This window comes from Plasmodium fragile (assembly GCF_000956335.1).
Source record: "Plasmodium fragile strain nilgiri unplaced genomic scaffold supercont1.12, whole genome shotgun sequence".
Classification (NCBI taxonomy): Eukaryota; Apicomplexa; class Aconoidasida; order Haemosporida; family Plasmodiidae; genus Plasmodium; species Plasmodium fragile.
Genome location: NW_012192592.1, coordinates 184,390 through 200,525, shown reverse-complemented (window position 1 = coordinate 200,525; position 16,136 = coordinate 184,390). Strand labels below are relative to the sequence as shown.

Below are 16,136 nucleotides of genomic sequence, written 5' to 3'. Positions count from 1 at the left end.
CGTTGAAACGGGCATCATTCACATGTATACACAGTATGAATAACAAATGCGCATTTCTCCTTTGCCTTTTATAAAACGCGTACCTTTCTCGTGGCAGCTCTTTCGTGCTCATCGAAAAGCAATTTTTTTTTTTTAATTCGTCCCTTTTGTCTGAACAAAGTGTTGGCTATTTCGATTGTGCGAATGGTGAACAAAATCATATGCCGTTTGGATTATGGCCTCGTGAGCGTGTTACACATATGCAGGAGTGTAAGTACATATACCACATACATGCAAAAGATAAAAAGGCCCTTTTATACTGGGATGGAAAATAATTAAACTGAGAAATGGCGAACGGCAAAAAATGAACAGGCACAAGGAAGCGACAGAAAATATAGTTACAAAGGAATAGTACCTTTGTATATATATATATATATATATGCTGGCTCTCGCGAGTGAAAACTGGTTTTACAACTTGTTTTCTCCCTTTTTTTCCGTTTACGCTTTATGCGTTAAAAAGTGAGAGGCAAGTATACAAACTGCTCATGAACATGTGAGAAATTACCAATGTGTCAACTATGCTGTGATGGAGCATGTAAAAAAAAAAAATACAAAAAAAGAAAAAACTCATTTGCAAGATGGTAAAGTTTTGCCCTGGAGGCGCAAAAATGAAGTGATTTTTTTATGTATAAGTGGTAAAAAAAAAAAATTCACGAAAAAAGAATATAAATATGATAATTGTAAAAAATATCTTAAGTAAAACAGATTTTTGTGAAGATATAAATATAAACGCCTTCGCAAGAAAAAAATATGCATTTGCTCATGACGTATTTTTTCGATCGTATATAAAAAACTACGTTCACAAAGTTTAATTTGTACTTTTTATCCGCTTAAAGGGATTTAAAACACGCATTTAAACTGTTTTCATGTTTGCGCGAAAGACTCCTCTCTCTATAACTTAACATGTAAAACGTGCGTTCCAAAAATAGAATGATCACATATGTTTAATTATGTTGCTTTTATTTTTTTTTCCTTCTTATATATTTTTATGCCGTGCCTTCAATTAATTTTTATTGCTCCAAAAATTTGCGCCATGCTCAAGTGCGCATGTTGAAAAAAAACAAAAACATGGGGTGACCGGAAGCGCATACGGCACATGCGCATATGAAAATGGATTTAGCTGGCACAAGCGAAATTATTTTACATGTATATACAATAAGCATAGTAGTTAAATAATGCTTTATCTTATTCCATTTTTTTTTTTAAGCTAGTGCCCCCTAGCAGCTTAGCCCCGCTTAGCTTAGTCAGCTGCTTCACTTTTTTAACGCGCGTTCCGCATACGTGTCTCCCCTGCCCTCTTCACCTTTTGGCGGGGCGGATGCTCCCCGGCCACGCGAGCCACAATATCTACATACAATATATTATGTATGTTCGTATAAGGGAATATGTTGTACGTAGCATACGTTATGTATATTAATGGCTTATGTAATATATGTACGTACCCCCACTGTTCATACAGCTCCAGCAGCAAGATGTATTATTATGTGTTGTACCACGGGGCATATGAATCCGATGCGAAGTGGCTCACCATATATATACAATACCTCGCCCCGCTTTTTTTCCTTTTCTTCTTTTTTGTTTCTCTAACCGTTTCGCGGGACCGCCAACGTGAAGTGCATATATCATCTGTTAAGAAAAAAAAACCACTTACACATTTTTTTCTTTTTTTAAACATTTATAACCTGCCCAGCCAGCTGCAACCTCCACCTTCGCATTTCTTCACTGTACCAATGGGCGGAATATACACACCCACGTGCTGCTAACATTTTTATGTGCTGTGCATACGTCTCTATATTAAACATAGCGTACATTTTTGTACTACTTCATATAGCCGTTGGCGTGATTAAGATTAAGCAGCGAGACGTAACGTCTCCTTGGCTGGTCCCGTTTGTCGCGAAAAGTCAAAAGAAAAAATATATATAAAATAAAATTTCTTTTTAAAGCGAATGGTTTGCGGGACGGAGGAAAGGTCATTGCAGTGGTTGCTGGGAAGGGGGAAAAAATAATATTGCCTAGTGGAAGGAAAAAAATTGAAAAAAAAAAAAATGTTTAAAAGATTGAACACAACAACACTTTAAAAAATATGAGGAGAACATTTTCTGAAAAGAGATTGGGAGGATTATCCCAACCAAGGCAGCCAAAGGAAAAGTTAAAATAAATTCACACTTAACAAACAGCTTCTATATACTGTGAGCGAATAAACTTAACTAATGTAATGTTAAAGGGGAGTGGGGTGGACTACCAATTCTAAGTGTAGGATAACTGGCCAAATTGACCATTGGGCAGCTAAACAATCCAACCAGGTATAAATCGGTTTGCGCTTTGTTTGACAAGGGCCAAATGAACGTGTTACCTGAACGGTTGAGCTGCCCAATCGTGTGTACTTTCTGTAAAGCTATTAGACATGGCATACTACAAGCATGTGCCTACTTCTGTTTGTAAGGGACATCCACTCCCCCTATTGTAGATGCGGTACAGTGTACATGACTGCGACAAATATGCCCATACAAGGCAGCTACATTTGAATAAAAAAGAACATCTGCTCGGGTGGTGCACTATAGTTGTGCAAATGCCACAGGTGTGTAGTACTCTTCTTCTCCTTTTTTGTTGAACCTCAGTGGAAGTAAAATATTGCGCGTCTTCACCGTTTTAGCGATACGAGCGCTTCCTATTTTTCCCGATAAAGGGAATTGAATTAAGTAAATTAAATCAAGCCAAAGCTTCACATGCGTCGTTCAAAACGAAACATGGCTTCCCTAATTGGGTGCTACGCACACGTTGACAATTAAACATGCCTGCATTTAAGCCCGTACACAATTGTGGCGCACTCTTCTCTGGATTGACAAAAGAGTATTGGAGAGGTGCTTGTGGTTGGTGCTTTTTTTTTTTTTTTTTTTTTTTTTTTGTGCTTCTTTAGGACAATTCCCTGTTGTATTTGTTAACCGTCTGGCGTAATATATTCATGAACTTGACATCGGTCTTGTAGTCGTATGTCTTTTTGAGGGCCTCTTGCGGTGGCGTATCCAGGGGATTTTCTTCCACATCGTCAAATTCGTCCTCTTTATTCTTCTTGGAGGGCCACGGAATGACAATTCCGGACTTTTTCGATATTCGTATAACTTGATTGTCATCCGTGTACCTAATACACACCTTGGTGTTTGTCTTCAAAAAATCATCAATCAGTTGGACATTGGAATAATGGATTTTTTTTTCAATATAAACAAATTTATTATCGAGATATATTTTTCTCAAATTGCATCCTTTTACCTTAACCATGTTTCTAAATTTATCACAACTTAGTACCTCCCCTATTTTGCCTTTATCCTTTCCCGATATCACCTTGACTTCGTCCCCTTTGCTAATTTTCCATAGCTTAATAATGTTTCTGGGTTTGATAATTTTATGGTTTCTTACTTGTACATTTTGCAGAAAGGGGCAGTTCATCCGGTTAAGGAGAAGTGTGCTGACCTTGCTTGAAAAGTTGTGGCATAGCATTTTTCATTTGTTCACATGACGGCGTTTCAACGAGTGGAATTCGTAAAACAGGGTGTGACGAGGCTACAAAACATGTATACACCTGTTATGCTTATGACATACTCTTTATAATTATACGTACTAAGCAACACACTGTTCGATTTGTTCCCTGTGCGCATCCTTTTCGCCTCTTATGTTTATAGTTAACTAAATTTTTGTTTTTTTTTTGCCATAATTTTTTTGAAAATTCTGCTAAGAACACATGAACGGGTCAGGCAATTTTCAGCGACGTGGCTAGCCAACTCGGGAAATGTGGCCCCGAAGTGGCGTAAAAAAACGAGTAAATTTATGCATAAGGATGTTCCTTCAAATGTGCAAAAATATAGAACAGTTTTAGTACCCCCTTGCAGGCATACAGCTCAAGCATGCCAAATAGCATTTTGAAACATTTTCGAAAAAAAAAAAAAAAAGCATCCAGTCCAGCCAAATGAAGCACTAGTAATGTGATGCCAAAGCTGTTGCGGAAGAAATGGATAAATTGAAAAACCTGCTTTTCGTGAAAAACGGAAACTTTTCGGTAATTTTATATTGAGGGAGAAGAAGGGGAGGGGAGATACTTTTTCACTGTTAATGTGGATGTGTGTAGAGTGCTCCACAGAAGCACACGTGCAGCTTGCCATGATGGGCTGCCCCTGTGCGTATGCAAAAATGTTCTTACATATGTGGACACACTAACGCGGTCTAATCTTAATGTAACCCACACGCACTCACTGCAGAACGCGCAGATCAAACTGCTGGCCTTCACATCGCTGAGCATGCTGGTGCTAATGGTGACCGGCGACGGCCTGCAGACCCCCCTGGGCTACATCCAAAACGTCAAGCGAGACCTGCGAAAAGAGGCGCAAGAGTCGGAGGAATCGATGGAGAAGAAGCTGCTGAACGAGTTGGGACACACCACGTAAGTTTGGGAAGGGCTCGCCGCATATTCTATTTAGGGACTGATCCCACATTTTGTTGTGGTTGCCCCATTTGGTTACCTTTTTCCCCCCTTTAAGATACCACGAATGGAAAAAGGCTGGTATCCTTCCGTCGGAAGATGAAAAGAAGTGAACACCCAAGTGGGGCCCGCAAGCTGGTGTCGTGCACACGCCCCGTGTGAGAGGGCTACCACCAGCTGCTTCTATATGATTAACCCCTATTCCATTTTGTCTTTATTTGTTCATGCCAAGTGTCAACATTGCGTAAACAAAAAAGGAAGAAAAAAAAAAACAAACACAAAAAAGTACCAGCTCTTTTTAAGGAGGTTTACCCTCACGCACAATGCATAGCAGCTCAATTTGGAGGAAAGAAAATGCCATTGGTGAGGTGAGTGGGAAAATGTGAACAGTTGTACAGAGGACTCGACAGCATTTGCGGCGGGTTAATTTTTTTTTTCTTTTTAATCCACCTGGACATCGTACGGACTGGCCCACTTTATGAGCCCAATTATAGCTGTCCTATCTCATTAGCACTTCTTTGAAGGGCGTCAAACTTGCCTGCGTGGCTCCCCATGTAAAACTCCTCCTAAGATACAAATGTATGCAAAAAGGTGTAGCGGCTTTTTGGACGCCGTGCCGACGCTCTTGCACAAGGCCGCATCCCGCAGAAGCTTCAGCTCCATTGTTGTGAAGAGGCTAAGGGTGAAGCCACTAAACATTGACCATGTGAGGAGGAGCAACAGAAGGAGCGACAAGTGTGTAGACGAGAGAAGTATTAAATATACTGATCACAAAAAAGGGCAACTTCCTGGGAACGATCAAGTGGAGGAAAGAAACAAAAAGCAAACAATAACCAAGCTGTGTAAATTGTTAAGTGATAATTTGAAGAATGGAAAATATGATATGTACGAGAAGAACCTAAGTTATGGATTATCCGTGGCGGAAAACCCAATCGAGATATCACAACTGATTAACTCAATCAGTAAAGGGAAGTACTACAGTAAGGGCGTGATCCACATTTACACAAAACTGGTTGACAAAGCCACGGAGATTTTCGAAAATGTCCCCGTGATGAGCATAAGCTTAATTTTGAATAGCATGCTAAAATTGGACATATATAATGAGAAATTTTTATTTTTATTTTTCAAAAATGTGGACCAGATTTTGGACGAAAGTAATGCTGTCGACTTGACTATCCTGTTTCATTTTTACGTCAACGGGATGGGGCGTTTTGGCGCAAGTTCTAATCCTTATTGGGCTATACCACTTCTAGGAGAGGCCTGCCCCGACGCGCAAAGCCAAGTGTTGCTAAACTCATTTTTGAGAAGGTTACACCACGTGGTGCCGTCCTTGCAGATGCACGGTATCTCGTCCGTACTGCGATGTGTTAAGAAGTTGGTAATGGCGATGATGGGAGAGGCCAAGGAGGGTAAATTGGATAGGGGAACACCGAATAGTGTTAGACGGTTAGACGGTATGGAGGCTATTAATGAGGGGAAGAATGATGTGTGTGAGTTTTCCCCCTATGGCAAAACTAATCTGAATGGCCACCAAAATGGTGAATCAAATTTGGTGCTAATCACACAAATTAACTCAAGTCTGAGAAATAATTTTTACGAAAAAATGGCACAAGCGAATACGCAGCAGTTATGTAACGTCTTAGAAGATTTGCAATTTTTTAATCTCATTGATAATGACTGTTACTATGACGTATTGAACAGATTAAAGGGATCTTTACAAGGAGGGAAAGAAATGAAAGACATGGATTATGTGAATGTTCTAAACACTATAAAAAGTAGGAACATAAAGGAAAATAATTTATTGCCATTGTGTTATTTTTCATTTTTGTTTGACTCACTGAAGGCGGAGAATTTTTCTCATTCCCATTATGACCGTGTTGCCGAGCTAGCCAAAATATTATTTTACTTTAAAAAGGTTTATCATGTTAACTTTTGCATGAACAAGATAGAATTATTTTTGGATAAAAATGACACAAACTTGATAGAGTCCACGTCCACTATGATTTATTTATTGGATGAGTTTTGTACGATTGGTAAATGCACTGTGGCTGGGGCATCCTTGAGGGGAAAGTTGTTTTCCTGCGTTGTGAACCGCGTCTTGGGGGGTGCCCCAGACACGCTTGGTAGTGCTAAGAAACCGCATCCAGGTCAAGCCCTAACTTTGGAAGAATCCCTCCTCCTGACCAAAGCAGCGGAAGGGCTTATTAGCCACAAAAATGAGGAATATCCCAGCATTTTTGACCAAGTGAGAAGAAGAGACTTTTTCCTAATCAATTGTGATGAAAAAGCTTGTCTCAAATTTGAAGACCTGGATAGGTACGTCCAAAATGTCTTGTACAAAATTTTGCTTCTAGGAAAAGTTAGATATAAAGATGCCCCCCTTTTTTTGCACTTACTAAAGTGTTGCTTGCTCTGCTCACTGCACTTCTCCCTTAAAGACATTTTACTACTGCTAAAGGGGCTGCACCACTGTATGTACTTTTTTACAAAGGAGAATTATGTTCTTTTGGAGAATGTGTTGAATTATTTAAGCGCCTTGACAGTGTTGCAGTGTCGGTTGGTGGTAAGGAGGAAGGAGTGCAGGCGCTACCGGGAAGACATGGAAAAACTTCTGAAGCGCTCGGCCAGTTTGATCAGCAGTGATAAGGGTATGGGGGGAGAGGTAGCTAGCACACATGGGTGTAGCGAATTGAGCCAGTTTAGCGAATTTAGCGAGGCTTATAGGAAGATCGAGCGTGTGATGGAGATGAATTGGGCATACCTGAGTGACCTGCCTTCGAGGGAAAGGTTGAGTGTGGGAAGCGAGGAAGTGGCTAATGCCTCACATGGGATTGCCCCCCTAGACGAGGGCGGCATCCTCTCCAATAATAGGCGAACAAAAATAAGTGCAGGAACTTGCTGCACCTTGTTGTACTATTTCCAAAAGTTAAGTTACGTGAACAAGGGAGTCGTTCGAGTGGTACTGTCTAACCTGTATGATCATGTGCATGCGTTGAAGAATGAGCAAATTTTAAAGTTGGTGAAGGGACTTAGCATTATTCGTAATGTCGACACAGAGTTTAGTTTGTTCAATTCAGTTTTTAAAAAAATTTTACTTCGGTTCGTGTCATGTGATAAGGAGGGCACGAAGAGTGTAGAGGGGAGGAGAGACGAAACGATCAAGTTGGTGTACCTAGTGAGCAAGCTCTCCATAGATATGGATCACAGGAATGCCCTCATAAGGAAATATCTGTTGGTTTTTTTGGAGCGTCAGTTGGGGGAGAACCCTGTGGGCATTCCTGAGCTGGAGCTGTTGATGAGGAGCTTTAAAAATATGTACCCCTACCGGCATGTGTCCTTGGTGGAATGCTGCTTGCGCGGGATCAGTCAGGCGCTCCGGGGGAAGGCACAAATTGAGGAGCAACGCAAAGCATCTCTTGAAGCATCGTGTAACACATTGACTGATGAATCACTTGAAGGAGCGCCGCGGCCCCCCCCCCCTCTACCGCTGCCCTTCCTGAAGACCTACTTCACCGTCGTACCGCTGCTAATAAACCCAGCCACCAACATCCACTGCAGCTTGAACGACCTGTACATGTGCACAAGTCTGGAGCTCTTGGACCAGCTGTACGAGCAAATGAAAGCCGATACAAGACTCAAAGAGGAGTTAATCCCCGTGCTTCTAACTTTTGTTAATTTATCCTTCCGTGACATCCCCTTTGTGGAGAGGTATCCCAACTTGATCAGTGACATTATCGAGATGAAGCAGTTGATTCCTCCAAAAAAGTTTTTCTTTTTTTTCTTGAATGTAAAATTTTTTGGGGCACAGAAGGGTCTCGCCGAGGTGGACACGCTGCTGCACAAGGTTGTCAACCTTGCTGAGGCCCACATGGGGGAGTCGTCATCCTCGTTACCTTCGGAAGCGGCAACGTCACCATTAATGCGCGTGCCCGCCTCGCCGCACGACTTCACCTTTGACAGAAAGAAGCTCGTCCTCCTGGACACGGAAGATGATAACGAGATGGAGATCATATCTCGGGAGTACAATCATATAGACACAGCAGAGGTGCACACACGAGGGGAACGAACGACAGAGAAAAAAGGTCCACATGGTATGGAATGCCATGACCATGATGACTTTGTGAAGGAACGCACCAAGCGCAGCAACGTAGCCCACCTTGAATTTGAAATCATTTTGAAGAAATATGCTTACTGCCAAAATAGCCAGAAGGATAAAATCGAAATTACGAAGAACGTTAAAATATTTTCCATGGATGTTAAGTATGTGGATTTGAAGAAGAAAATTATTTTCGAATTTTTGGAGGAGGACAATTATTTTAAAGAAGTTGATGGTGCCTCCATTGAGCTTTTACCGTTGGTTTATTTACGTTTATTTTTTTGGAGGAAATTAAATTACAACTTAGTCATTATGCCCTTTTATGAGTGGCATATGTGTTATGGGCGCCTTGAGAGGGTTAAGGCCATTTTTCACAAACTGCTGAACGTGGCCCGCGACGCCGATTCGTACTTGCTCGAGACGGGGAAGTCTCGCGCTTTTGCGTCTGTTGGGCGTTACAAATGAGGTGAAGCGGTGTAGTTGTGTACGCTCCTACGAAGTGCACACTTTGCCAATAATGACGCCGCTTCCCTAGAGCGAGTCATTTTGCAGCAACTACAGTGGTGTCGCAACACACATGAGTATGCACTCGCGTGGTTTCTTTTTTAGTCGTGGCTCGGCGCAGCCCTGTTGGAGCTTTTACCTTCCACAGGCGTTCTCTCACTGGTTTGCGCTTGCTGCGGCATTTGCGCCGGGCACCTTTTATTCCCGCTTTGAAGATTACCCGACCGATCACCTGTCGGGGGCGTAAATGTACCACAAGTATGCACGTGTGTATGTATACATGTATGTATTTTTTTTTTTTTTTCCGCGTGGCTTTTTTTCCCCGCCGAAATTTCTCTCCATCAATTTCGTTCCCTGGTGCGAACTTGTTTTTCGCCATCCTGGCGCAAAGGGCATCGGTAACGTCACAGTAAATGTAAAAGGTGTTTTGCGTGAGCCATGCATAGGACCCCCGCACGTGGGTATTCAGAACCCATGGATTGCAAATTCGTGCCATACGCACATTCGACCGTCACCCCCCCACATAATCGTTACACGTGCTCACACTGGACACACACATATATATATATTTTGTTTTGTGAATAGTGGTGCGTATGGCAACGGTTGCCTTTATGAAGCGCGCCCTCCTTTGGTCAGCCCTGCTCTGTTTTAATGGTTACCACTTTTTGAAAGTGCCAAGGCGTTCGTCTTATTCCTTCCTGACCAGCAGCAGTATCGTCGGGAAGAAGGTTAAAAATGCAGGTGGAGCACACCGAAACAAGAGGCTGCAATGCAGAGTGGAAGGCATAGAGTACACAGTCCGCAATGTGGACCAGTCTGTGGAGTTTTACAAAAACGTGCTTGGTTTTCAAGTGCTCGAGAAAGGCGAGGGTTTCGTGAAAATGGGCTTAGGCCCGGAAGAGGCTTATATAAAGCTAGTGCAAAAGGAGGAGCACCAGGACATGATTATAGGAGAGGTATATTCGGAAAGGGGTGTTGTTGGACGCTCTGCGTGAAGGGCGAGCGGCTTTTGTTTGTGCATCATCCCTGCTTTATCTCTGCCTTACACCTCTGCATGTGTGTTGCCTTTTCCCCCACCTGACAGCACTGCTTCCTGGGGCTGGGCGTAAACAAAGAAGAATTCCAAATAAGCAAAACGAAAATATACGGAGGGAACGTGGAGGACGGGATAGACAAAAGGCCGATCACAGCGTGCATACTGCCGGACGAGGACGTACGTGGAGAATGCTTTTGCAAGGGGGCTGTCCAAGTGGTGTGATCATACTTAGGGTTACCCCATTTAGTGCGCTCATTTTTCGCCCTCCACTCCCCACACACCCATGTAGGCTCAAATTAGGCGGTTCTCCACAAACTGTTTCGTGACGGACCCGGATGGCTACGGAATCGAGGTGGTGCTGCAGGGGGAAGGCACCAAACTGGACAGGGTATGCACAAAAAAAAAAAAAAGGAAAATAAATGAAAGGAGCAGCCCTTTACCCCCCTCACCCCCATTTAAAACGTACCATTTTTTTAATACGTACACATTTTTGCTCACATTTCGTCCAACTCCCCAATCAATAATGCCCCTTTTAACAAAATGCAAATTTACAGGTACGCTTCTTCACGACATCAACGAAGGATTCGCAAAAGTTTTACTCGGACATTTTAGGAATGGAGGTAAGAAAAGAAAAACAAAAAAAAGAAAATGTTTCACCGTTTGTAACAGTTACTCTGTTCAGCGTGCTCATTTCGATCTGATCTTCTCGTTCGTTCCGCCACATTTAGCTGATAAGGATACAGAGCCACTTGGAAGAAATTTCCTACCCCTGGAGTGTATACGGTGGGATGAGTTACTTTTTCTCTTCGGGAAGGAACGCGACGGTGCTGCAGATGGCGTATGCCTATGATGAGGATAAGGTGAGTGGGGGGCCTTTTCTGGGTGAAAGGTTTTAGGGTGCATCCTTTGTCAGGTGTGTTAACAATTTAGTCCAGGATGGCCCAAGTTGGGCACATTCACCCCGCTACACACAAACACGTCGCTACTTTCGCCCTCCTTTTTTTTCTAAAAGCTACACATGGGGAATTCCCTCGGAAATTTAATTTTGAGTTTCAAGGACTTGGCCCGCGTGGAGACGAAGCTGCGGGAAAATGATATACAACTGGTGGAGTCGCACGGAGGTTGGGTGGTCAAGGATCTGGACGGGCACAGTGTTCTTTTGAAGAGCGACAAGTGAAAAGAAAGAAAAAAAACAAATCAGGTAAAATCGAAGAGGCAAAAAAAGAAGAAAAATCACATGCAACATACAACGGAACGGTTGACGAATGACCCGTCCCTCGAAAAAAAAAAACACCAGTTGAATCATTTTGGAGGGGAGCTGTCCACAGGATAACCCCTCTTTTCCGTTTTTTCCTTATAATCGTCTTTTGTTTTTTTCTTATGACAGAAGGTACACAAAGTCTGTAGGTTGTCAAATGAGGCCTCTCCGCCTCCCCTGAAAACAGGCAAAATATGGTCCACGTTCCAGATGTGTCCCTCCATGGGTTTTTCAAGTATGTGTGTGAGATGATTAATGTCTTCTATAAATAAAGGATATTTTTTAATAAAATAATCAATTTTTTCGTTAATTGAAAAATATTTTTGACTTTTAATTTGTCTAATTAAATTTGTGCAATCCAATTTGCAAATGTTACAAATGCCTTTATCTCTTTCATAAATTAATCTTCGTATACTGTTGGAACTTTTTTTTAAAAAATAAATTTTTCTGCACTTGCCTTCGCAAAACATATTGCTTTCATCACATATGATAATATTTTTAACATTACAATTTTGCAATTTAATCGTGTTGAATTCGTTATGAAATTTTTCGACCGTGGCGTTGTCTGAGTGGTCATACAAATATTTCATAACGTTGTATTCGCCTATTATAAGAGTGGAACAAGGGGGTAACTCATTTTTACAGAGTAAACATTTAATTGCGTTTTTTTTCTCATCATATTCTTGGTAATAGAAGTTTTGTAGTTTTCCCCTGAAGCTGTTTTTAAGGTACGTCTTCACGTATGTCTTATCTCTTTCGGTAAAGTTTTTTAAGTACCTTTCAAATTTTAACGTTTTTTTTTTTTTATTATTTTCTCCATGGCGCAGACGGGAAACCATCGATATGTGCATGTCACATTTTTTCTTTTCAATTAACTTTTTTTCGTTTGTGCTTAGTTTGTTGTAATTTTGCAAAAATTTAATTGCGCATTTTGTGAGGAGCGTCCTTGCCTTTTCTTCACCCCGATGGCTGGTCATCAAATGCTCCACTGCGAAATTGGTCTTCTTGTTTTGGTAGTAGGCGTGGATTCTGTTTGTGAGGGTGTTTATTTGGAAGAGGAATTTTCGTTTTCGCGTGCTTCGCACGGTGTGCGGTTGGCCTATCAAGTCGTTGCACTGTTGAACTATCAGTTCGTTGTTCGGTTGGCCGCTTGTCTCCTCTGGGGCGTAACTGCTTCTGGACAGATCACCCCCCCCCTGTGACCCACTCTGAACGCTTCGCATAAGCACGTCCCCCGACACGTTCTCATAGAGGAGATCTTTGGTAACAAACTCCGTTCCATCGACTATAGAGCGAGTGCTATGTGCACATAGCGTGAACCTCGTCCACGTTTTGTAATCACTCCCTAAGCCATTTTTTAAGAGGAAGTAAAAAACGTACGTGTTGAACTTTTGGTTCTTCCTAAACAGTCTGCTCTCGCATTGTTGAAGGTGAAAAAAATTTACAGGAAATTCTACGAAGAAACATAAGTTACAGAAGGTGAAGTCTAGTCCATGGCTAACTGCGCAGATTGTGAAAATGCCATATTGACAGGTGTGGTTCATGCGAAAGTATTGTATTTTTTCTCTCTTTTCCTTTTCACTTAAAGTTCCATTGAGTACCACGTAATCTATAATGGCTTGTTCATTTTGTTTTTTTTTTCTTTTTATTATTTTTAGCAATTCCTCTTCGATGCATTTACACACAGTTAGGTGGTAGCAAAAAATTATTTTTTTTTTTTCTGGGAAATTTTCTTCTATGTATCTCATCGCATGAATCACTTTTGACAGTCCCTCCTCTACTTTTTTTGTTTTAATTTTGACTTGAAAAAATTCGCTCAGTGCTTGTCTGGTTGGGGTTGCGAAATCTGTGCCAACCGACTGAGTTCCTTCCTCTGTTGAGTCTTTCACAAAACTTTGTAGAACATTTTTATCCCCACTTGGGGGACACGGGGAGGGTGACGACAAGGAATTGACGTGATCATCTGTGTTGATGGTGTAGGGTCCATGGGGTAAGTATACGAAGAATCTCTTCAAGTCAGGAAAGTTGGAAGCAAACACGTCTGAAATGGACCGCCTTATCATGACCGTTTTTTTTAAGAAAAGGTGGAATTCCCAGGAGCGTAAATTTTCTTCGAATATTTTTTGTCCTCTGCAAAAATATTTTTTGCAAAATTCTTCCCCAAAGGTAAACTTATTTTTACAGAAAATTTTTTGGCTGTTTATGAGGTACTTAATTTGGTGGTATATATTTATGGGTCTGTTTATGGAGGGAGTTCCGCTGAGGAAGATGACTTTTTTTGTCTTTTTAATGGTGCCTTTGATCATTTTGGCTAGCTGGCTTTGTTTTCCGTACTGCACCGTTCTTATGTAATGACTTTCGTCCACGATGATTAGTTTGAACTTTATTTCGTTTATCAGGTGAGCCAGTTTTTTGTATAGCTCGAAGGAGACGATGATGATTCTGTGGAGGGGGTAAAAGGGAAAAGTGTTTAGCGTTGTATCAGGGGTGGTGCTACCCACTCGTCTGCACTCGTTCTACACTCCTCACCGCTACCGCTCATCGCTCCACTCCGCACCTGTAGAGGCGTGCCCCCCTGGGGAAGTCGTTCGAGTCGCTGACCACGAGGACCTTGGAGGGGTCGAAGGCAGGTAAGAATTTCTCAATCTCGCAGGCCCAGTTAAGCTTCAGAGACGATGGAGTTACAATGAGTGTAGGGTAAAGACGAAAAAAGTGGAAAATGCAAATGGCTTGCAAAGTTTTGCCTAGTCCCATTTCGTCTGCAATTAATATTCTTCCATTTTGCTTTTTAAAAAAGTACACAGATTTTAGCTGGTATGGTAGGATCACCTTTTGAATCCTCCTGGGGAGTTTTTTTTTTATTTCTTCAAGACACCTAGTTTTAATTTCCTTCAAAATTTTTTTCTTAACTTTTTGCTTTTTTTTCTCGTAGTGATGTCTTAGTATATGATCTCTAAGCTTTTCTCGACTGAAAAGGTAGGAGGATTTGGCTAGGTCGTCCAAATTGTATGAGCTGGTTATATGGTTATGTTCTTGGGAGGAGTGCATGGGGGGGTAGGTAATGGTTGATTCGCTTACCCCTCCCCTGTTAGCAGTCACACGACGGCGTGGTGCGTGCGCTCCGTCAAGGCACTCCTCCGGTTGGTGACACTCCTCCATTTCTCGCTCATACTTCGCGCAGGTCGTCCTCATTACGGTGGAGAAATTCCATTTTAAAAAAAACTTATGTACATGTGTCTTCTGACCTACACACGGGTAGACGTGCCCAAAGTAGTGGAAGACGCAGGAGGGAATTTCATGCACAAAGCACTGGTTGTATAAGCGGAATACAAAATAACGTAGCATTAGAGGGTAGGAGCAGAGGTCGAAGACACACCCGCAGAGATAGCTGTTATTGTTAACACTGAGTCTTCTAAAGGAGGCTTTTTTCTTAATATCTTTGGACAGGTGGAAGGGGAAGATTCCACTCTGTATGTAGTCCCTTCTGGGTTTCCAAGTCAATGGGAGATATTTCATCTCATCGAAGAAGTCACGTCCGTTTATGTACCACTGGGTATGCTTATCAATTAGAGTTTCAAATAAATGGCTATTATTTTTTTTTTCCCTCCCCTTTTCAATATGGTTTACAAATGTGCAATTGTACAGTTCTTCGTCGCCCCCTTTCGACATTACCTTCGCATAGTTGTTCTTCCTGAGGAGGGCTGCACATCTTTTTCGGGTTAGTGAAAAGTTGCACCTCCACCAAATGGACTTGAAGATGGAGTGTGACTCCCCCTTATGGGAGAAGGAGGAGCAAACGTGCCTTGCAGGACGCAAACATGTCCGTTTTGTCCTCCTTGCACATTCGAAGAAAGAGCCACATGTATTAATCTTGTATATATACTTTATAATATGTCTATATTTTATTTTACGTCTTTTTATTTTCCTCAAGTCGGTTATCACTTCCTTTATTACGTCGCTTACGATTTTGTTGAAGTCGTTGGCAAAGGCGAGGTTTCCAAAGTGGTGAATGCGATAGGAGTCTGGCTTTTCCATTTCGAAGCAGATTTTTTTTCTATTTTGAAGGAACATTTTTTCTCGTTCATCAAAAATGGAATCCTCTACTCTCCTGTTGGAGACCCTCTCATGACATTGTGTGCACTCGAAGTAGTTTCCATACTTCCCCTCCTTCAGAATGACTGAAATCTTACTGCATGTAGGACAGCTGGCATGTTTTCCCAGTTGTTCGTTACTCAACTTTAGCTTCCTCATCAGCTCGGTAAAGGTGTGGTAGGTGGAGATTATCTTTTGAAATTTCACCTTTAGAGAATTGTCCTTATCAAGAGGGGAAGTGCCCCCCCTTCCAAACCTCGTCTGATCGCTTGTCCTGGGGGAAGTTTCCTCTACATTATTTTTGAGGTACCTATAGGGGGTACTACGATCAGACGTCAATTCATGTCCCTTCCCCCCCGTTGCTTCTCCACTCGTAAGCTTCCCATGCAAAATGGTCGAGTTATAGACACTAGTCGAAATGGGGATGGCGTAGTTTCCTGCTCCCCCATCATGTGTCCTCTTGGAGGGGGTGTTTTCTTTCCCGGTCATCTTTCTACTCTCTTTGGAAAAGTATTTGCTGCGCCTCTTCTTCATGGGGCAGCGTTTGGCGCCGCCTTCGAGTGGCGATAGAAGGGTTGTTTGGCGTTTCATTTTTTTTTCGTGGGAGTCATAAAAAATGGTTGCTACAATATTTCCCGTT

General features: G+C 42.0%; 4 protein-coding genes across 4 annotated transcripts; 2 read left to right on the top strand and 2 right to left on the bottom strand.

Moving 5' to 3' along the window:
- Nucleotides 1-2,952: 2,952 nt before the first annotated feature.
- Nucleotides 2,953-3,534, bottom strand: AK88_01408 (ribosomal protein L24; the record flags this gene model as incomplete). Its single annotated transcript, XM_012479043.1, has 1 exon — nucleotides 2,953-3,534. One exon carries the CDS (start codon nucleotides 3,532-3,534, stop codon nucleotides 2,953-2,955), a length of 582 nt encoding a protein of 193 aa, XP_012334466.1.
- Nucleotides 3,535-4,042: 508 nt separating this feature from the next.
- AK88_01407 (uncharacterized protein) lies at nucleotides 4,043-9,071 on the top strand (the record flags this gene model as incomplete). The annotated part of the gene is made up of 4 exons (XM_012479042.1): nucleotides 4,043-4,090; nucleotides 4,290-4,471; nucleotides 4,569-4,619; nucleotides 5,159-9,071. The coding sequence occupies 4 exons, from the start codon at nucleotides 4,043-4,045 to the stop codon at nucleotides 9,069-9,071; spliced, it is 4,194 nt and encodes a 1,397-aa protein (XP_012334465.1).
- A 650-nt stretch (nucleotides 9,072-9,721) lies between these two features.
- AK88_01406 (uncharacterized protein) lies at nucleotides 9,722-11,323 on the top strand (the record flags this gene model as incomplete). Its single annotated transcript, XM_012479041.1, has 6 exons — nucleotides 9,722-10,066; nucleotides 10,195-10,323; nucleotides 10,436-10,534; nucleotides 10,701-10,766; nucleotides 10,875-11,006; nucleotides 11,159-11,323. The coding sequence occupies 6 exons, from the start codon at nucleotides 9,722-9,724 to the stop codon at nucleotides 11,321-11,323; spliced, it is 936 nt and encodes a 311-aa protein (XP_012334464.1).
- A 125-nt stretch (nucleotides 11,324-11,448) lies between these two features.
- AK88_01405 (uncharacterized protein) lies at nucleotides 11,449-16,087 on the bottom strand (the record flags this gene model as incomplete). The annotated part of the gene is made up of 2 exons (XM_012479040.1): nucleotides 11,449-13,846; nucleotides 13,962-16,087. The coding sequence occupies 2 exons, from the start codon at nucleotides 16,085-16,087 to the stop codon at nucleotides 11,449-11,451; spliced, it is 4,524 nt and encodes a 1,507-aa protein (XP_012334463.1).
- Nucleotides 16,088-16,136: the final 49 nt, after the last annotated feature.